Source organism: Nannospalax galili, unplaced genomic scaffold (assembly GCF_000622305.1).
Source record: "Nannospalax galili isolate Female #2095 unplaced genomic scaffold, S.galili_v1.0 scaffold85, whole genome shotgun sequence".
NCBI lineage: Eukaryota > Metazoa > Chordata > Mammalia > Rodentia > Spalacidae > Nannospalax > Nannospalax galili.
Genome location: NW_008358866.1, coordinates 9,868,734 through 9,892,368, shown reverse-complemented (window position 1 = coordinate 9,892,368; position 23,635 = coordinate 9,868,734). Strand labels below are relative to the sequence as shown.

The 23,635-nt window shown below is 37.0% G+C and overlaps 1 protein-coding gene across 1 annotated transcript in view; it reads right to left on the bottom strand.

The window, feature by feature from the left end:
• Window positions 1-23,635, bottom strand: part of Vps50 (VPS50 subunit of EARP/GARPII complex) — a 123,665-nt gene that overhangs the window by 34,050 nt on the left and 65,980 nt on the right. The window contains exons 15-20 of the mRNA XM_008822552.3: window positions 20,801-20,895; window positions 20,348-20,446; window positions 15,280-15,370; window positions 11,760-11,936; window positions 9,749-9,867; window positions 7,401-7,507 (exon numbers count right to left, since the gene is read on the bottom strand). Coding sequence (XP_008820774.1) covers window positions 7,401-7,507; window positions 9,749-9,867; window positions 11,760-11,936; window positions 15,280-15,370; window positions 20,348-20,446; window positions 20,801-20,895 — 688 coding nt within the window. The remainder of the gene's footprint in view (window positions 1-7,400; window positions 7,508-9,748; window positions 9,868-11,759; window positions 11,937-15,279; window positions 15,371-20,347; window positions 20,447-20,800; window positions 20,896-23,635) is intronic.

Below are 23,635 nucleotides of genomic sequence, written 5' to 3'. Positions count from 1 at the left end.
AATCATACAAGTCCCAGGCAGTGGCCATTACTCCTAAATAGACAGAAAAGACAAATATTATTTTTAAACCGAATTCTAATATTATAGTTGTACATGTAGCTAGTCATAAAATAGTCCAAGAATACTTTCCTAGTCATGGTTCAAGGACTTTCTTTTCCCTTTAGAGATAAGAGTTATGCAATTTGGGAGTCTTTTAGACTGACCCACTGAAGGGGTACTCCAATTACCTCACACTGCATCCCTGTTCAACATGGAAGAAGCCAGAGAGGTCTGCATCCCGATTCCCTATTGGCAATTTGGGTAACCTCTTCAGAGGATGGTGTGGTAAGAATAGGAGGTAGGAATTGGCTAGGCAGTTAGGGTAAAAAGATCCCAGAGAACAGTAGCCGGTTTCTTGGATAAAACTCACAATGTCCTTGGGCCTCTTAGCAACATACTCCGTTCCACAGGCCAACAATGTCGAAAGTATTTGGGAGCGTTTATCTAATCCTTAAAAGATTTTAGCATTATCTCTTCAGATAGGGGAATGTTAGAGCAGCCAAAAGTCCCATAAAAGAATAAATAAACAAAAGAAGAAGACAGAATACATGAAGTTATCAGAAAAAAAGTGATGGGGAGATATGGGAGGAGGTGGAGGGGAGGAAGTGGGCATGGATTTGATCAAAACACCTTATATGCATGCATGAAATTCTCAATAAATTATTAAAAAAAAACAGAACAGTTGACATTATCTACAAATGAAACAACTGGTTAACAAAAAGTGGGGTCCTCCTCCCAAGCCAAAGGGACCAGATCCTCAACTAGCCTTGACAAGGAAAAAATAGGGTTAATTTTGGCCACGTACATTTTCTTCAACACCCAATTAGAAAGTATAATAAAAGATTAAGATGATTAGTATGTGTTTTTAACAGCTAAAGGGATTGCATTTCTAAGACATTAGGCTTTGAATCCATATGTAACATTATTTAGCAATTAAATTATTTATTTTAATTATATGTATTATGTATGTTTTGCCTGCATGTAACTGTACCTATATTGTAAGATGTCCATGGAGGCCAGAAGAGGGCATCGGATCCCCTGGAACCGGAGTTATAAACCTTGTTATCCACCATGTAGGTGGCTGGGAGAAGAACCCGGGTCCTCTGCAAGAACAGCCAGTACTCTTAACTAATGAGCCATCTCTTCAGCCCTCAAGATGTTATTTAGACAACTGTTTCTCAACTTTCTAAGAAAAATGGAAAATGCTGCCCAGATATAGGGCATTATGGCCTTGGCTCAATTTCAACACTGTAGTGTCCCATGACCTGCAGCTGAGAATTACATGCCCAGTACTGTTTTAACATCAAAATGAAATTTCAGTTTATTCTCTTGTCCTTCTCCATCTGAGAGGGACTGCATACTGGGATTCTAGCACTCTAACAGCCATCAAAGTGCCTAAAAGCAGTTTCTAGGTTCATCACCTTCAAGTCAATCCTTGGAAGTCAAAGGGAAAAAAGTCCTAGAAGGAGCCCACTGAATAGATGGTGTTGTAAGGCCACCAAGAGACTCTAATGGACTTTAACTCAGACCTTAGAAAATGTCCTCCATGCTGGCTTCTCCCAATCCTACCTAGGTCTTATAATGTTGAGCCACTTATTAGCTCATGCCAAACTCTGAGCTGGATGAAACCCTTCCTCTACTCAAAGGGCTCCAATTTCACTCTCCCTGGCTCCTCTTTGGCTTCTCCATTCCTCTCTCATGTCTCTATCCTGGTACCAGTCAAGGACTTCCTTTCCTCACTATACTTGTCTGCTATAAAAATGGAACTATCGATACACTTTCAGGGTCCCCTAGACAGCTCCACTGGAGGGGTAACCCACTGTCACATCCGACACTCCCACTCAGCTTGACGAAGTCAGAGAGATGAACACACCAATTCTCTAAACAGCAGTTAGGGTCACCGCATCAGAGGAGTGGATGATGAGAACGGGAGATAAAAACCGGTTAGCAGACTTAGGAATAGGACCCTCAAAAGTAAAAGAATGCTCTAGGTTCACTGGGCAGGCAAGGCAGAAGGGAGCTCAGTTTTCTCATCTCCTCCTAAATGAGTACCCCTTGCCTGGAAGCTATATGGGAAGGTGGGAACTGAAATCCCAATCCAGACATGAATCCCTTCTGGTGAACAGTTTAGGAACTGGATCTCTGTATTTTTATGGTGGAAATGGGTTATAACTACTCCCCAATTTCAGTCAATCTTCTAGATGATTTTAGGATTACCTCTTGAGTGGGGTGAATATTACATAGCCTTGACCAAGGTTCACTGGAGGCCCATTAGAGAAAGCTTTATCTCTGGCCTGGGTAGAGATCTAACATCCAAAGTACCTAAAGCATAAAAGAGTTAATCCAGTTAGACCAGCCAATCACTTAGCCATGGGACAACCTCTCACAAAGTCAGGTTCACCTTAAGCCATGTGTCCTAGTTTCTCCATTGCTGTGACAAAACACTCTGACCACTACCAACTTGGGGAGGAAAGAGTTTATTTATCTTACATCTCCTGGGTCACCATGCAGGAGACTCTTACACATTACCAAGTCCTGCTTCCAGCTTGAAATAGAGGTGTGGGTACCCTCTGTGTGCTGACCCTGAGGAAATACCTCCCAAAAGAGGAATGCTGCTTACTGGCTTGCTCCTCCTGCCCCTGCTCAGCCTGCTTTCTTATGCAACACAGGCCCACCTACCCAGGGGTGACACCACCCACAGTGGGCTGGGCCCTCCCACATCACTCAACAGTCAAGAAGATGCCCCACAGACATGGCCACAGGCCAGGCCAATGGAAGCAATTCCCCGATTGAGCCTCCCTCAATCCGGTGTGTCAAGTTGACACTAAAGCTATCCAGCACACCATGCTAAAAATATAGGAAGAATAATTAGTCCTTTAATGGTATAACATATTTTTCCTTCCTAGGACAGTCACTCCAGGGCCACTATGAGCTTCTGTTGGGTCAGCCTCCCTTTTTGAGTCAGGACTCACTCAGAATTTTTCCTTTGTCTTTTCTTCTGTCCTTTTTTCTGATGCTGGCCAGGGCCTGAGTACACTTTCTCTAGTACACTGGGTTTTTTCACTCTTTCCCTGAAGCTCCCCTCCCCCTACCGTGTGGCTGCTTGTCCACTATGTGGCTGACATCCACACCTAACTCAAATGGCATGACTTTCTTTCTCTTAAGCTATCACTTATGGATATATAATAAACTTTTCTCTAAAACTAAACAATGGCAACAACAAAAACAAGGGAAAAAAACCAGTTGAATAATCAAACTGACAAAAATAATACATCAGGAGTGTTTTCTTCCTCCTATTTGATTTACACAATTGTACTTCTGTGGTAAGAAATAGTACCTCTGCCAGCCCAGGGTCTTCAAACATTCACTAGTTGAAAAGTGCCCCCGCCCATGGTAAGTGGCACCGTTCAAATTCTACTTTATGAATATGCACAAACTGATGAAAAAGGCATCCTCAGGAAAATTGGCATTAAAGTCTACAATGGGGAGACTTGGCAGAGGGCGGGGATAGGACTCAGGACAAGGACAGGAACAAGGGCAGCACCTCACCCCAATCTCAAATAAGAAGACTGGAAAGTCAAATAATCATACTCAGCACTGCATGTGGGGGTAGACAGGCTGAAGTTACAATAGCTACTCTTCACTGAGCGTTTACACAGAAACAGCGCCTGACTTTGTATGGCTGATATACCACAGGCCCGTATGAATATGGCTTTTCTCAATTTCTGTAAACCTACTGTTAAAAAATAATTTGTTGTCATGATCTTTTGAATTTAGTACCAAGAGTAAGTTTCTATCATTATAAGCAAGAATTCTTTCTGATAATGAACACAGTAGAATACATAACATCTTCAAATTCTTTATGCTAACCAAGAAGTTAAGAGTTGTGCTTGATGTCTGCATTTAACATGAAAAAACATAACACTCTCTTTGCTCAATTTGTTTTTACATTCCACTTGGTTTGAGTCTAATAAACATGTGTCTTTTTAGAAAAAAAGCAGTATGACTCCTAGTTCCTTTTGAACTGGATATGGTTAAAAAGCAAAACCATTTACATGTGGCCAATGGCATTATTTTCATCAATTATGTTTTTCCTGTTCTCTATCAGAATACTGTATGTCACTATCTACATCTCTTGACTTATAGTGCTGCCTGGGACAATACCCTGTGGCTGGAGGCCAGTGACATGGCAAAGCTGCTTCATATTTCAACACACTGAGCAAAATTAGACAAACTACATCTCGAGCAGTACATGCCATCATCAAAGCTTCTGAATTTAATGAGGCTAAGGAGGCTAAGAAAGATGAGGTCTCTGCAAGCTTTAGAATTTCTATCAGAGAAGACCAAAGAAGGGGATCTTATACACTGAAGTCTGTGAAATGGACTGGGGGTGGGAGGTCTGAGGAAAACATAGACAGGATAACTATTACCACATATCTTACAGGGATCACATGAAAAAACAAGAGGAGAAACAGCACAAATATGCTCTTCTTCTACAAGGGCAGAATCAAGTCCAACACACAGAATTAGAAAGGAATCTGATTTACCACAGAGAAGAGATTTCTGGCAATTAGATCAGTCTAATAGTAGAATAAGCAGCCTTAAGATATAATCCGCTTTGAGCAACTGAGTTATGAAACAAAAGCTTGATGTCCACTTATTATGGACACTATTGAAAGAAAAATCTCATCCTGTGGAGACGGCACTAGATGACCTCTCAACACACTTCTAATTCTGATTTGCAAATTCTAAAGAGTTATTCACACCACTGTTCAGTTTGCTCTTGTGGATAAAAGAAGAAAAGCTAATTATCTTGACAAAATTAGCCACAGAATAGTTTTCTAAGGCATGAAATGTATACCTTTTCTTCTCAATTCATTAAGACTTTGGCTTTTCTTTTTCTAAAGAAAGTACAACTAAGGCATTTTGTACATTTTATCCTACTCAATAATGAAGCTGAGAAATTAAATAATACAAACCATTTCATCAGAGTTGAGGTTACTATAACAAGGCAATAGGTAAACAACATCTTCATAAGTAGAATGTAGAATGCAGACAATCACTGTAATTCCTGATTGGTGTAGATAACACTGTGAGAAGCTCTGTAACTTATTTGTCAAATGTATGGACCTATTTGTGAAATATAAAGGCTGAGAGAATGCAAGATGGTGAAATACTGACATTAAAAAATCGACATCCCCTTCGGAGCTGATGTCTAAAATGTCATTTGTTCCTGTTGTTTGCCTTCGACGAAATATCTCATCTGTAACAAGAACACTTCCTAAGATCTGACCATTTCGTTTGTAAAGGCCTCATGTCTGAAAACAGCAATCACTATTCACTCTGTTTATCTGACAAGAAGGCCAGGAAGCTCTATGAGGCAATTAAATTGAAAAATATTGTGACCATAAAATTGGTACCTCCCAAGCCCATGTGACCCCTGAGGAACAGATCCTCAAACGACCTTAAGAGTAAAAATAAATTGGTTTATCTGGGCCAAATGTATGGCCTTAAACACCAATATAATTTTTTAAGAGTCCATATGTATAGCTAAAGGCTACATAACAAGCAACAATGCCAGATAGGAGATACCTTCTTTTGAGTTGTTGGCCAGGGTGGCCCAAGGGACTCCCAGATAGCAACCCAGCACAGAACTTGGAAAATTAACAGCAGACCCCAATCTTATAATGACAACTGATTGCTGCTAGATAAGGAACAGCTGACCTTCCTAAAACAAAGACCTCTAGATAGGCTGACTAGGCTCACCAGATGGACAAGTAGTGGGGAACGGCTGGGCGTGCTGACAACACAGCAGACAGTAGCAGGGATATCAGAGTATAAGGGCTCAAGTTGGGGGAGGGAGGCTATGGGAGGGTGCCATCTGAGAAGTGGGTGTATAGTCGAATAAGATGGTTTGGGATGTTCTGTGTGATACACACACAAAAAAAAATCAACAAATTTGGTAAATGTATTATATTTGACAAGAAAGCATGGAAATTTACGTCATGCTAATTAGTAGAGGTGATAAACATTACTGCTGAAATCTACCCGATGATTTATAGTCGAGCAGGACCTTTGATTTATCTTCACATAGGTGGAACTGGTAAAAGAAAGAAGCCAGGGGCTCCTCCCAAGCCCATGTGACCCCTGAGGAACAGATCCTCAAACGGCCTTAAGAGTAAAAATAACTGATTTATCTGGATTAACTTTATGGCCTTAAACACCCAAAAGGAAAGTATAACCAAAGATTAAAGGGGCCAATGTAATTTCTTAAGAGTCCATATGCATAGCTAAAGGCTACATAACAAGCAACAATGACAGATAGGTCATATCTTTTTTTGAGTTGTTGGCCAGGGTGGCCCAAGGGACTCCCAGATAGCAACCCAGCACAGAACTTGGAAAATTAACAGCAGACCTCAATCTTATAAAAGGGAATATTGACAACTGATTGCTGCTAGATGAGGAGCAGCTGACCCTCTGCTAGATGAGGAGCAGCTGACCCTCCTAAAACAAAGACCTCTAGATAGGCTGACTAGATTCATTTTTAACCTTTAAAAAAGATCTCCATTTCATTTTAGATATATTGTTCCTTGCAGACAGACTCATTGTTTTTGCTACTAACACTGAGATGTTGGTGCATGTAGTAATAATCTGTATGTATCTGATTATTACTAGTCATAATCTTTTGCACCAAGGATCCAAGTGCAAAAGATTATGACTAGTAATAATCAGATACATACAGATTAGAGACGCATGCATGAACATCTCAGTGTTAGTAGCAAAAACAATGAGTCTTTCTGTAAGGAACAGTATATTTTAGAATGAAATGGAGATCTCTTTTGAAGGTTTAAAACTTATTCAATTTTATGCCTTACAGAGCTTATACTGAGTTCAATATTGTATAACTGTATTGATCCAACAGCAAATGTAGAAATTTTATAGCCACTTTTGAAGGAGCTGTGTCTTTGCTCTGGAAACTGTTATTGGGCATGTTAAAGCTGTGTTTGCTTCTTCTAAAAAATATTAAAAATATTAAAAAGATTGGTACTATCATCCTTGTACACACACCTCTAACTCAACTACAGAGTCTTTATTGCATTTCAGTCAATTGGAATAGCTTAGTAAAATTAGAAAGATGCAATGACTCAAGTAACTGACTGAAAAGTGACACTGACATTAATATTTGTCTACTACCATCTGAGGCCTTCAATATGACAAACATTGGTATATGATATTCTAAAACCCTTAACTTCAGGGAGCACTACTATTACACAAAGAACTTGATGGAAAAAGTATTCAATAACTAAGCACACTACTTTAAATGACATAATATTTTAAAATAAAAAGGTATAGCTACTTACCAACAAGTCTTATTACATTCAGGGTAGTGTTTGTCAAGATAGGCGCATTCACTTTATTTAAACTGTAATCTGATTTTTTCCGGCTTTTAAGGGTCTCTCGTGAAACACTTGATATGGAAAACAAAGGAGACCTGCCATTAGGTTGCCAATTAAGAAACCAGTAAGCTTCTACTCACAAGTTATTTACTAAATATCCCACTATGCAACAGGTGAACTCTGTCCAGAGAGGAAGAAAAATAGAAAGCAAAGAAATAAAGCACTATAAATATATTTCTTTGTTTCGAGGGATTATCAACCATCCTAAAAAGCTGTAACCTTTTTAAAATAAAGGGTTTTTTTCCTATGGAAGTTATACATCTAGCTAGGTTTGAGTGTACCAAATTTCCAAATTTCAGCAACTTATAAGAAAAATATCCTCTACGGAATCTGAATTAATATAGATATGACAGGGAGTCCAGAGTTGACAGGTGGCACTAGATTCGATTTCTAAGCTATGTGTAAGTCCCTTACAAAACCATGCAATAGAGTGAGGCAGAAAAACAGTCTGCTGGGAGAAGTGCAAGGAGCTTGTAGTCATGCACACACAGTACAGTCTCAAACAGCATGTGTACAGAGAAGAGAGTCAGGAAAAGAGGCGCGCCAGCACCAGACCACTGAAAGCATCAAACCTGAAGAATAGGAACTCTAAAAGAAAGGGTGTGCCAACACAAACTTTATCCAGAAAAAAAAAGGCATTGAATCAAATTTATATCTAAGGAAAAAAGCTTGCATCTATAAATATACTGAAAGGGAGCAAGCTTGGAGACAAGCATTAAAGTAAGGAGAATGATTCAGTGCTCTGGCAGAGACAAAACACATTACATATTAAACGAAGAAAACAGATGTACTCAAGGGACACTTGGAATGGATAGCAGTTACTAACTTCAGCCAGTAATTCCCATGACTAAGTTTTCTTAAGGGTGGGCTAGAGCGTACATCAAACCAATTGCTAATCAGGTATCTTGGGACTTAAGGTAGGAAAGAGTATACTTAAATCTATTATTTAAAACCTATATATTTGGGGTTGGAGAGATGGCTCAGTGGTTAAGAACACTGCTTGTTCTTGCAAAAAACTCTGGTTCGAATCCCAGCACCCACACGGCAGCTAACAACTGTCCATAACTCCAGTTCCAGCGGAACTGATGGCCTCTTCTGTCCTCTGCAGGATTGTATGACATGGGTGCACTTACCTACATGCAGGCAATACGCTCATACACATATAATAAAAATAATAAATAAAGCCGGGAGTGGTGGCGCACGCCTTTAATCCCAGCACTTGGGAGACAGAGGTAGGCAGATCTCTGTGAGTTCAAGGCCAGCCTGGTCTACATAGTGAGTTCTAGGACACCTGGGGCTACAGGGAGACCCTGTCTTAAAAAGACCAAAAAGACCAAAAAATAAAAATAAAATAAAATAAAATAATAATAAATAAAACATTTTAACCCTATATATTTGTAGTAACTAAATGTCTGATATTAACTCACTTCAGCATAAAAAAAATCAGAACAAAGGTGAAAAAATTCTAATATAATTATCATAGTATTGAAAACTAAAGTCTTTCATAAAACAAAATTTAACCAATAGTAGGAAACCTTAATAGAAGGTAAAATATAGAATCCAAAAGACACGGGGATTAGGGGAGACTTACTGTATTCATTAGATCACAACAAAAATTACTGAACTTTAAAAACTCTTGGATTAGCTCAATATTCTCCTGAGATAATAAACTAATTTTTAAGATTTGAAAAAAACATTAACTTGATACTATTTTTAAAAAGAAATTATACTTGTACAAAAAACAATGTCAATGATATGCATGCATGAAAGTGTCACACGAAATCCATTATTTTGTACAATGTATATATGTTAAAAAGAAAAAATGAGATTGGTATCTGTGAAGGAAAATGTCCTCTGGGACAGATGAATTCACACAAACACTTATTGAATAAGCAAATTCGAGAGAAAATTTAAAATGTCAAACAAGCTGTATACACCAAAAGAAAAGCCGCCTTTCAATCAACTTTTCAGCCATGTAGAATTAATTAATTTTCTTAACACAATAACAGTTAAATTCTATTAGGTAAGTTGATTTCTGAAATGCCAAATGAGATTTTGCTTAACTAGAACTTTTCATATAAGTATTTTTTTTCCCTAAAATTTCACTGTTATAGATACAGGGAAAAAAAAATATACTGTCAGTCTTTCAAGAATCACTTTTTAAGGTTTATTAATTTTTGTCATTCAATGTTATAACCACCTATAAGTTTAAATTTTTGTCCCTAAAAACCCTCAAAGGACTCAGGAGTCACCTCTTCATGGGCGCATCTCCTGTCTGCTCATCCACATAGTCCCGCTTGAGCTCCTCAGGAACATCACTGTCACTGTCATACTCCTGGTAGGCACTCTTCTCCTGCTCATCAGATTCATACTGAAGAGGACAGCAGGATATGCAACAAGAGGGGAAGTCATCATTACTGCAGCCTCTCAACACAAAACTTACACAATTTTACATGAAATGGTCAAATACAGTAAATTGTGAACTTTAATTTTACCATAAGGAATCATACTCTTCTGTTTCCTGTTTAACCAGTGCAAACAAAAGGGTATAAATAGAATATGTATATTTGTAAATGGAAAACATTAAATTAAATAGCTGCATGCAAAAACCAACCAAAGCTAACACCTCAGTGGACCTCAAGTAAGAAAGAGTGTATATTTAGGATTAAAAAAAAAAAACTTTTGAAAGTTTCATCACACTCAATTTCAATTCTGACGTACTAGAACTATTTACTTAGCTTAATAACTACATGTAACACAGAGACTGATGGCTTAATTATGCCAAGACTCAGTTGCAAGAGTGACTTTGTAACAATTAGCACTTGGGGACTTACTGAGAGCAAGGACAAAAATGGTAGACTCGCAACTGAGAGAAGAAGTCCTTCCTAACATGTTCCTCACCATGGGCCAACACCAGCAAAGGAAAAGACAGGGGAATCCGTGTACAGAACAGAAGCAGTGCAGCATGACTACCAACATCACCATCAATGTTATAGATTGCTTTCATGATTATCTCACAGAATCCTAAAGACAACACCATGAGAACATCTTATCCCCATGACAGCTGGGGAGAACACCACGATGACAGCATGGAAAGAAGCCTGTGCTCCTAATTCAACTATTCTTTGATAGTCTATTACTACAAAAGAAAATGTCAGGTATTGTTTAGACATGGACCCAGATTCTCAAGGACTTAAGTTGTATCTGAAAAGTCCAGGTTACATTAATAATTATATACTAATAATTATAAATATTATAGGCATTTTCCTACATTTAGACACAAGGTGATTCTATCAACATACAGACAAGTACTCTACTCAAACTAGGTTTTCTGGTTATAACAAGAGAGCTTTAGCTGGGCATGGTAGCGAACACCTTTAATCCCAGCACTCGGGAGGCAGAGGCAGGCTTGTGAGCTCCACGTCAGCTGGGGTTACAGGGAAACCCTGTCTCATAAAAGACCAATTGAAAAAAATAAAAAAAAGAGAGCGAGCTTCATGATGATACACTAAAATTTATTTGTAACATCCAAAATCAATGTTTGGATGCTTTTGTAGTCATTTATGAACACGCCCAACGTTCATTCAGCATGTGCACTGTGGCAGAAAGCAAGCTAGACAATGGTCTCCTCTATTGTTTTGGCTTACACTACAAACAAGTATCTTTTATAGGAACTATTTTGTATTGCTTTGCTTATATCAGTGATTTTTTTGCTTTTTAGAGTGGTCGCCATTTCAATGTGGTGATAAAGAGATCTATTCTTGGGTTAGGCAAGTTTCAGTTAGACATGAGTTATTAGCTGTTGAAGATATAGTGCTGAGGAATCAACAATATATATTATGTAACATATCTTGAATAGAGGCATACTTAAGACAAGCCTTTATATATGTATGTATGTCTACAGTTTGTGTGTCATATTCACACGTGTGTGAACATGGGTCTGAATGGCATTGTACACAGCAAAGAGGACAGAGGAGGGCATCAGGTACCTGCTCTAGTACCCTTCACCTTATTCCATGGAGACAACAAACAAACTGCAGTGATTCTTCTGAGTCTGTCCCCCACAGCCCTGAGGTTACAGGTGAATATAAGGCCACATCCACCTTCTTATGTGACAGCTCAGAAATTTAAATCAGGTCTTCATGCTTACATGACAAGCATTCTTATCTGCTGAGCTATCTCCACAGGCCCACACAATCTATCAAATCACCTCGCTCACTGGGTAGAACACTTTTAAACAATGCTTTTTGTAACACTACATACCCCATTAGAAGCCAAGACATCTTCTGTTTCTTCATCTTTGTTGCTGGCTTGAATTTCAAATGGATTGCCTCCACTACAGTACTGCTCAAACAAGGTCACAGGTTTTGAAGAAGCTGACACAGGTTGCTTACTGGGTGAAACTGATGGGGAACGAGACTGTTCCATGAATTTAAATTCCTATACATTAAAAGAGCCAAATAATTGTTAGTAATAGTAACAAAATTCAAGTATGCAAACATATCCCATCAAGATAAACACAGAACTAGTGGAGGGGGAGCACGACTTTCAAGTTCTTAACTTTTAAAACTTCTTTAGACTTATTTTTTAAATTTTATTTATTTTTAAATAAATGGAACAGGCCATATCTTTTTCTTTTTGTATTTTATTATTTTTATTTTATGGGTATGAGTGTTATGCCTGCATGTAGGTAAGTGCACCATGTCATGCAATGCCCAGGGAGGACAGAAGAGGCTGTCGGATCCCCTGGAACTGGAGTTACAGACACTTGTTAGCTGATGTGCGGGTGTTGGGATTCGAACCCGGGTCTTCAGCAAGAACAGTGTTCTTAACCACTGAGCCATCTCTCCAGCCCTTGTTTGTTTGTTTGTTTGTTTGTTTATTTATGTGAATAAATAAATGCCTGAATGTATTTATGTAAATAAATAAATGCCTGGATATATTTAAGTACACCACGTGCATGAATGCCTGAGGAGGCCAGAAGAAGGCGCTGGATCCCCTGGAACCAGTTATAGTTACCCAACATGTGGGTGCTGGGAACCAAACCCAGATCCACTGCAAGAGCAGCCAGTGCTCTTAATTGCTGAGTCATCTCTCCAGCTTCCACTTTGAATCTTACAAGTTGTCTGAAATCACAATCTTGGAAAAACTGTTTTCTGAAGGACTACTCAGTCAACACTATTATTTAAGTCAGTTTTACCTGCAAAGTTAAGCAACTTTGGCCTTCCTTAAGGAACTGCACAGATACATTTGAAATGACAAGAAACATTTGAAATGACAAGAAATTTTAATTTAATTATCTCAAAATCTTAACACAGCAGCAGAAGTCCTAGTAAGATACAGTTTTAATCCACAATACCATTATTAGGAAGTAGTTTTGCTAAGTCACTTTCCTTATTCATATGCTTACAAATGTATGAAAAAGTATGAAGTACATATCTTTATTAGGTTGGTATCTATAAACTTCCATTTAATTTCCTTTATGTACCAAGAAGCACACAACACAAATAACCATTTTAGGCCAGATGTTAATTCTACCTCTAGGTTGCTATTTTAAGCCATTACATTAATTCCTTCTAAATTGTTGGGAATACCTGACTTCTCTATGCCTCTAGCTCCTCATCTTTAAAATGATGTGATAGTGCCTGCCTTTAATCCCAGCATTGGGAGGCAGAGACAGGCGATCTCTGTGAAATCAAGGTCAGCCTAGACTACATAAGCAAGTTTCAGACTATCTGGGACTACAGAGAGACCCTGTCTCAAAAACAAAAAACAAAAACAAAATAAAATGAAAGGCTCAATCTAGACTGTGAAAATTACAAATATTAGAATTCAAGAGTGGTAATACCTGCTCCAAATTACACATTACAAAGATGAGGAGACTAAGGCGTCTGGAGGACTCAGGGCCAAGTTCAAGGTTTCAGCTAATTGAAATAGGAGTTCAAATAATCTCTAAAGTTTATCTGAATAGAAAACTCTTGACAACTTCTCACTGTTCTCTATTATCTAAAAGATTAACCCTAAATTTAAATGTTTGTTATAGTAAATGTTATTCGTAAAAGGTCCAATTATAGTATTAAATGCTGAAATTTCTAAAAAGCATACTGGCTTGCTAAATTTGGAGTTTGTTTTGATTTTAGTGGTGCTAGAATCAAGCACAGAGCTTCACAATGCTAGGCCAGCACTCTACCACTGAGTCCCACCCAGCCCCAGTTTGTTTTCTTTATAAATTTTAACTATACATTATATCAGATACAACGTAATCCCAAAGAATCATGACATTATTTTTATAATCCTAAACAAGTATTTAATATATGGCATGATTTTTAAGAAATCTACAGGAATATATGTGAATAAGTAAGTTGTAAATGGTTTTCAAGATAAACACTTTGAAAAATATCATGCTTCTTTAAGTGGGAATGATTTGATAATTCTCAATTTAAAAGTTCTCTTACAATTCTACCAACTATACTTGCAAATATGAACAATCAATCTATTAAATAAAAATTCAGGGGCTAGAGAGATGGCTCAGCGGTTAAGAGCACTGATTGCTCTTGCAGAGGACCCGGGTTTGATTCCCAGGACCCACATGGCAGCTACAAACCGTCCTTAATTCTAGTTCCAAGGGGAATCTGATGCCTTCTTCTGACCTCCATGGCACTGCACAACACGGGTGCACTCAAAAACATGTAGGCAATACACTCATACACATAAAATAAAAATAATGAATAAAATATATTTTTAAAAGTTCAAAAGAAATTATTTAAATATTCTAAAATTGGGGCTGAAGAGATGGCTCAGTGGTTAAAAACACTGGTTATTCTTTCAGAAGACCTGGGCTCACTGACATACTCTTGTGAAATTGGTGCACTTACACTACACACATGCAGGCAATACATGCATACACATGAAATAAAAATAATAAATAAAATGTTTTTAAAAGTTTATTCTAAATTAATGTTAAAATTCTAAATTTTAAGAAACTTTCATTGTTTTAGAATTTATATACTCTGTCAATTTAATGTTGTTAGTGATAATTAAAATTTATATTAATTATGCTGTCCCTGAGCATGTATTAATTGACATGTTTTAGAGTTTTTAATAATTCCATATTAGGAAAACAATATGATAGAACTGGATATGAAATTTTAAAAGCATAAAGACTGTATCTGTATCAAAAAAAGCCTAATCAGGTACCATTTAATGTACCCAGATTTAAAAAAATGTTTCTAAAAAGCCATTCCATTCAAAGGCAAACACCAAACACAGTGTTTGGACATGTTTTAGTATAAGGACATGTTTCTAGTATAAGCACTATCTTGTGACATTTTTATCTGGAGAACACAGTCTTTTTAATACAGGAATAATTACTACAATGTGTTTCAATAAAAAATCAAATCAATTAGAGCTTTTCACAGATTGTTTATTCTATAAAGACCCAAAGAATTCAATTAACTAATAAAAATCAGTATTTTTATAAGTTCTTCTTTTATTTCTGAGGCATTTTGTAAATGCAAGCAAATTTGCTAACTGTGCTATAATTTAAGTGCCAACTGCTCTCTTTGGGAAATTACAAAAATTCTATATATAAGTAAGGAGCAAATTTTTTGTATCCATCAATGGACAATTCTCATAAAAGGGCCTGTTATAAATTACTTTTATGGAAGGAAGATAATGCATTGTTCCTTAATTTGGTTTATAAATGTGCTCAAGTACTTTTTTAAATTAAATGAAAAACAAAATGATGACTAAAAGAGACATTTTGTTCTTAAGAAAAACTTACATGAAGTTGCAAGATACTGAAATTTGACTTAACAGGGCAAAGTTCCCATGTCTCGTTTTCTAAGAACATTCTAAGTTCATCGAGTCGTGTTCTTTAAAAAGAAAAAAGAAGAAGAAGAAGAAAGAAAATGAACACTCTAAAAGAAGGGAAACTACATATAAGAACTGAGGAGAGAAGTACAATACAAAAATAGAATTATCACAAACATCATTCAGTTTGAGAACCCATGCAAATAAAACAATAAACCAGAAGTGTTCACTTTTAGTTGTTATCCTATGAGCCCTAAGAGAAAAAGTTTGTCAATTATTTACTAAAATGAACACTTTTAGCAGAGTATGAAATAACAAATATGTAGGAACTATCACTTTTTGTTAGGGGACTCAAGAGCCTGTCACCAACTCATGTACCTAAATTTTTCTTAACAAATTTCATATTAATGCCAAAACAGAGAAATAACAGATTTTATGAGATTACAAATAATAATACACACACATCATAAATATGTCCACTGTCATAATACTAACTAAGTCACAATATCAGGATAATTATCATTCTCCAAAGACCTTTAATTTGGTGACTATTCCCACAAGCGTGCATGCATCTGACAGTCCACTAATCACGTATGCCAGTGATCTTTCTTCAGTGCAATTGCCCTCACTTCATCTCCTGAGTCATCATTACACTACATAGGCACATGCAGAAAAACAAAGCCTTACTTTCATTTCAATAATGGCCCAGTCCCTACCCCATTCTTCATTCAACCAAAAGATATGGCTACCATGCTAAAACCAAATCTAGACTTAATAAATCCAGACTCAAATATAAAGAGGCAATAAATAAAGGAATTTACAAAAATAGGAACTTCTCCAAATATTGGGGTAATTGGGCAAGGACATTATTATGAAATACACAAAAAATTCAATAAAAACAAATTATAAAAAAAACTGACTGGCACTAGGCATGGTGGCACATGCCTTTAATCCCAGCACCCAGGAGGCAGAGGCAGGTGGATCTCTGTGAGATAGAGGCCAACCCGGTCTACATAGTGAGTTCCAGGCCACCTGAGGCTACAGGGAGACCCTTTCTCAAAAAACTTAAAAAAAAAAAAAAAAAACCCTCAAACTTTCAGAGAAATAAAATAGCAGACTAGAGTTACCAGAAGACAAGATCAGTAGAAAATATCTCCAAACTGACACACAAATTAAAAATAAAATGAGATAGGAAAGATCATAAAAGATATAACAAGGGCTAGGGAAATGGTTCAGTCAGTAAAGCATCTGCTGTACTAACATGAGGAACTGAGTTTGGATCCCCAGCACCCTTGAAGAGCCAGGTAAGGTAGTGGATACCTATAATCCCAGTGCTGGGGAAACAGAAACAGGAAGATCCTTGGGGCTTGCTGCCAGATAGTCTAGTTGAATTGAGGTGCTTTAGTTAGTGAGGGACCTTGTCTCAAAAAATTTAGTGGAGAGTAACTAAGAAAGATATTCAATGTGAACCTTGGCTTCCAGGCACACACACACACACACACACACACACACACACACACACACACGGAGGGAGGGAGGGAGGGAGGATGGGAAGCAGGGAGGGACAGACAGAGAATGAACTATGTAAGACAGTCACAAAATCCTGCATGCATACAACCGCATGGAGAAGATAGGAAGAATAAGTTAAAGCAGTATCTGGGCAGGTGATGGCTGATAACTTCTCAAAGTGACTGTGTCTGTACCTAACGCCACAGACAAAAAACTCAAATAAATGTGTCTATTGTAAGAACTAAAACTATAGAACTTTATAATCCAAAAATAACCTAGTCAAAAAATGGGCAAAAGTTTTAAACTGACATTCTGCATAGAAAATATACAAAATGCCAAAGAAGCACTTAAAAAGCTGGCAGCACCTTGAGTCATAAGAGAAATGAAAATTGAACTTCATAACAAGATACCACTCCCATCTACTAGGATTACTACAATAAAAAAAGATAGAAAACTAAATACTGACTTGAAGAACTGGAACCTCCATACAATACTAGTACAAATGTAAAATGGTCTAAGTACTTTGGAAAACAGTTTGGTAGTTCCTCAAAATCTTAAGCATACGTACGACAGAGTCAAGCAATTCCAGTCTGTAGTATAATTTCCTTCAACAAACTACCACAAACTGAGTGACTTAAAGCAAGAGAAATTTATTCTCATGTAGTTCTGGAGGCCAGAAATAAGAAATCAGTATCATTGAGTTGAAATCTAGCTGGTAGCAGGACTGCATGGTTCCAGAGACTCTGATTTAAGAGAAAATCCGTCCACCTGCTCCAGCAGCCAGTAGCTTGCTGGCATTCCCACTACCTTTGGTCACAGCAATTCTGCCCTTTCACATCCCTCCTCCTCCTTGATGTCTGTAAAAAATCTCTGTCACAGCCCTTCTCTTATTTTAGATGGCATTAGTACCCACCCAGATAACAGAGAAGACTTTATTAAACACACACACACACACACACACACACACACACACCAAAAAACACTTGATGTTGTGGGACTGATCTCAGAGAGATGCTAAAGGTGTGTTCTACCAGTGTGAGCAACACCCTCCTCAAGGCATCACAAAATTCTTTACATAATCACACCCTCACAGAGGTTTCTGAGTAAGAACGCATTTATGGTTCTGGGGACTTGGACCTGACATTTGTTGTATGTGTTCTAGAAAAGGGAGTGTTATTTTTTCAACCAATCACAGTCTTGAAAATAATAATCTTTCTCAGGCATCCCTAAAAAGACAGGTAACTTCTCCCCTCTTAATGTACCTTTAGAGTCCTTGAAACATTTTATAACGTTATTAGAGTAACGATGAACTCAAATGCACTTGTTATTAAACAGGATGTTTTGACAGTCACACAGTGTTATATCATTTTACCTTGTTTCACCTAGGATATTGTACTTTTGGAAATTCTGTAACATCTAGCAGAATGGTAGCTCTGGGTGTGTACAAACCATTAGCGCATGAACAAAAAGAAACTGAGAGAATAAAATCGGTAACTTTAAAAGATAAAATCTCGCAAGCTCCTGCACACCTTCATACAATTTTGTCCCAGAAAAGGATAATGGCATGAAACTTATTTTTACAACCACTATAAATAACAAGTAACACAAACACTTATTTCACCTGTTTCCTATACCTGTATCTTCCAACTAAAGACCTAAATGGACACAAAGTAACAATAACATGAGGCTTTTCTCATTCTCCAAGAATCCTATCAGGCAGGAGAGAATCATAAAACACAATACACAGACATTTAAGCACCTTGCTAAGAAATAAAAACACACAATATTTGTATCTCACACTTTTCAGTATTTATGTAGTACAGTTTAGTGAAGGGACTATTAAACTGGGAAATAATGGGTGTAGTTTAGTCACTGTCTCATGTAAGTTTAGCCAATCCAACAGACATACACTGGCACCACTCCTAAACTGCCTGTCAAGTCAATCTTGCTTTAGAAAGAAATAACTGTGCTTCAGAATGCACTGATGGTAGACAGAACCATATCATGTGACATTCACCATTTTCTAAATGATAAAATGTCAGAAATGGCTATAGTCAGTATACAAGCTAAACGAGTTTAGGCTTTGGTATAACACATCAGGGAATAATTAACTCTGCTTTTTAACCTGCTCCAATCAATGTAATGTACCATACAGTAAGAAGAAAGGATAAACTGGGCAGACAACAGTTATGGAGACCATTAATCCAGTCACTTCAACTTACAATGATAGAACTACAGCTCTGAGAGCTTGAATGAACTATTATCAAAGAGCTGGCATGCAACCAAAGCTGGGGCAAGACCCTGAGCATCCTCTCCCTTAATCCAGTTCTAACAACACAATACAACCTCATCAAAGAGAAGCAGGCTCTATCTATGCATGAGGAGCATATGAACATTCTTTGACATCTTCTATTTATAAAACAATGCCGAGTCACAAAGTTAGCAGTGAAGGCTAAAGCAAAGCAATGCAGCATGCAATTCTGGCTTCCCCTCCTCTAGAAGTCTTCTTACTCAAGTGGATGCTCAGAAGCATGCCACTTCGAGTGTTGCCCCTACCGACTGCTGACTGAATGTCTTTAGTACCTGTACCACATATGTACAGAACAGAAGACTGACTAAAATCTTTCAGTAACCCTGGTTTAATGATCAATTTTTTAACTGACTAGTAAGTAGTCATTCCATAATCACTCCAACATAATTTTTTTCCAATAAACGTTTTATTGAATTTTTGTACATTTTATACAATACATCTTAATCATACTTAGACCCCCCTCTCCTATCTGTACTCACTGTGCCACCCCCACTGGATTTCATGCATTCTGTCATGTATTGTAAGACCTATTGAGTCAAGTTTGTGTCTCCAGATCAGATGTCCCTTGGTGTGAGTTCATCCACTGGAGCCTGGTCAGACTATTTGCATCGCTCCCTTAAAGAAGACCAACTCTCCCTCACCCAACAGTGATTAGCTGTCAATACTCCTCAGTTAAAGTTGGGGCTTCTTGACGATTTCCCCAGCTGGATGCAATTTTCACCCCTAAAGAAATCAGTTCAATATTTACTTTAATATTTTTAGCCTCCCCCAAACTAATAATATATTAATATTTTCAGTGAATAAATGAGAATATTTCTATGATATTTTTGATGAAACATCTCTAAGTATCCTAAAAAAAGATACAAAGAACTTATTCAAAGTTAAACAGCTTTTTAAAAAATATTTTATTTACTATTTTGTTTTATGTGTACGAGTGTTTTGCCTGCATGTATGTAAGTGCAATCATCTGTGCAATGCCTGTGGGTTCAGAAGACAGTGTCAGATCCCTGGAACTGGTTTACAGATGCTTGTTAGCTGCCATGTAGGTGCTGGGAACTGAACCTGAGTCCTGCACAAGGTCAGCCAGTGCTCTTAATTGTTGAGCCATCTCTCCAGCCCCAAAAGGAATTGCTTTATATCAATTAATCTTAATAACAGTAAGAACTAGACAAAAATAGTCTCTAAATAAACTTATTCATATTTTTTTTGGCTGTCTTACCTGTGGTAGTTCTTGAAATAATTGACACTTTGTTTTCTAATAGATTCTTGCAAAACTTCAGACTTGCTGCCACAAAATTCTTCTCCAACTTGCATCAACCTAATTTTGAATATAAAGTCTGTATAAATTTCAGGAACACATTTACAGAAAACAAAAAATCTGACAGACCCCCCCCGACCCAAATTCAGGGTTTCTTTTTTCTTTAATGATAATGTCATAAAAATTTGAATATTGAAAAAAATTCTAATGATCCTAAACCCGTAATTTTTTAATACAGCCAAAGGGTAGAAATATTTAAATATACTCACACATAAACCCTGAAGCCATTATTATGAATATAAAATTATATTAAATTCCATGAAGAAGTTATATATAAAAACTCATTAATTTCTGATGTCGTTATTCTTAAGGTTGAATGACTTAAACCAAAGAAGGTAGTATCTCAAACATTACCTGCTGATTATATCCAAAACAAAGATGAAATCATCATATTTAAATATAGACAAATCAGTTCCAAGCAAGTATGTTTTCACTTTTAGTTGAACATCCTGTGAGATAAAAAAATATTATATATTTTATACTTACAGATTAAAATGAGACAGGAATCCATTCTTAGCTTGATAATTATCTATTTAATTAGACCAACAGCTAAATATCCTTAAGACCAATAAAACAGACAATATAATTTTACATAGTTCTATTAAATTCTAACCAATCTAAAAGATATACTCACCCCCCCGCCACTGAACTTAAAATCTTTTACAAAAAGAATTATATCCTTATAACAGATAAGAGGGAGAAAGAATCATTATTTATGTAAGGCTCTACTTCACTAGAAAACCCAAAATAAATAAATGTAAAGATTAAAAACTATGTAAAATAACTATCGGGCAATATATAAAAATTGATTGCTTTAACAAATACCTGCAAAGTGATGTAAAATGGGGAAACTGTATTTGAATACAGATGGAAAATATACAGATAAAAAAATATACAGATAGAAAATAATCTTAACACAAGACCAATAAGAAATATCACACCAATAAGACAGAATAACTCTAATGAGCTACAAAAATATATTTTTTAAAACTTCTAATAAATTGAGTGTAATGGGACTGGGTGGGTGACTAAACACTCATTCCAAATTAATATGTTTAATGAAATTCTAACCAAAAGCGCAAGAACTTTTTTTTCCTAAAAAATTAATCTAAAATTGAGCTAGAATAACAAAAGTCAGTAACTGCTTTTTAGAAAATAAAGCTACATAAAGACGAAATAAAAGTTATGATCAATGCTGAAAACCTTATAATATTTAAATATATTACTGAGCTCAATATTGTATAACTGTATTAATTCAACTGTGAATCTAAAAAGTTACAAAGAATACTGAAAGAGATGTATCTTTGCTCTGGAAATTGTTATTGAATACATTAATGCCGTAATGAAATGCTTCTTCTAGTCATGTGGTTAAATATATAATTTTTTTTAAAAAGTACCAGAATGGTGGAACTAACATTCTTAGATGTTTAACAGCTGTCCTTTGAGGCCTATACTAATCTGATCAGAGGGGCTTAAAGGATAGTTTTTGCTCCTTGCCCTCCAAGGTCGACTAAGTTCCAGGGGACTATGGAATATCTCTCAAAATGTCCTGAAACTGTGGTGATTCACCTGTCCTCTTGATCAAGGAGGCTATCAAGACCCCACCAGATGGACTTGAACCAGTGTCCACGCTACAAAGAGGGTCAACACAGAGGAAATATTTCCTCCATGATTCCAATTGGAGCCAGCCAAAGTTGAGCAGGACCTTTGACTTATGTTCACATAGATGGAACTGATAAAAGGAGCCAGGGGCTCCTCCCAACCCCACGTGACCCCGGAGAACAGGTCCTCAAATGACCTTAAGAGTAAAAATAAATTGGTTTATCTGGGACAACTGTATGGTCTTAAACATCCAAAAGGAAAGTATAACCAAAGATTTAAAGGGATCAGTATAATTCTTTAAGGGTCCATGTGTATAGCTAAAGGCTACATAATAAGAAACAATGCCAGATAAGAGATACCTTCCTTTGAGTTGTTGGCCAGGGTGGCCCAAGAGACTCCCAGACAGTAACACAGCATAGAACTGGGAAAATGAACAGCAGACCCCAATCTTATCTAAAGGAATGATGGCAACTGATTGCTGCTGGATGAGGAAGAGCTAAACAAGGAACACTAGATAGGCTGACTAGACTCAGTGGATGGACTTGCACTGGGGAACTGCTGGGGGCACTGACAACACAATGGACAGTAACGGGGATGACAGAGTATATGGGCCCAGTTGGGGGCAGGGGCTATGGGAGAGAGCCATTTGGGATGCGGGTATAAAGATGAGTAAGAGTGTTTGGGATGTTCTGTATGAAATACACACCAAAAAAAATCAATAAATTAAAAAAATGAGTTATATTTGAGAAAAAAGCATAAAAATTTGCTTTATGTTAATTAGTAGATACGAAAAATATTACCATTGAAATCTACCTGATGAATTTATAGCCATGCTCAGGTGCCAAGGATCTCAGAAAGTAACTATGACTAGTAATAATCAGATATATAGAAATTAGAGATACGTGCAAACATCTAAGTGTAATTGCACTAAAAATGAAGTTTTTCTTTATGAAAGTATATTTTAAAAGGAAATGGAGATCTTTTTTAAAGGTTAAAATCTCAGTCAATTTTATGTCTTATAGGGTTTATACTGAGTATAATAATGTGTACCTGTATTAATTCAACACTGTGAACCTAAAAATTGCAGCCAATTTTGAAAGAAATACTATGTCAACGCTTCTACTAATTATGTGGTTATTAAATAAATTTTTTAAAGGCACAAAAAGAAAACAAAACAACAAACATCAACAACAAAAAAAACATATTAAAAACTACTGCTGGGTGTGGTGGTCACACCTTTAATCCCAGCACTTGGGAGGCAGAGGCTGGCAGATCTTTGAGTTCAAGGCCATCCTGGTCTACACAGTGAGTTCCAGGCCAGCTGGGGCTACAGGGAGACCCTGTCTCAAAAAGACCAAAATAAAATTAAAATTAAAAAAAAAACATAAAATAAAATATTGCCAGGTGTGGTGGCACACACCTTTAGCCCCAGCACTTCTAAGTCAGAGGCAGGTGGGTGTCTGTGAGTTCAAGGCCAGCCTCGTCTACATAGTGAGTTCTAGGTCCAGCTGGGACTACAGGGAGACCCTGTCTCAAAAAAAAAAAAAAAAAAAAAAAAAAAAGAAGCAAATTGAAACAGAATTAAAC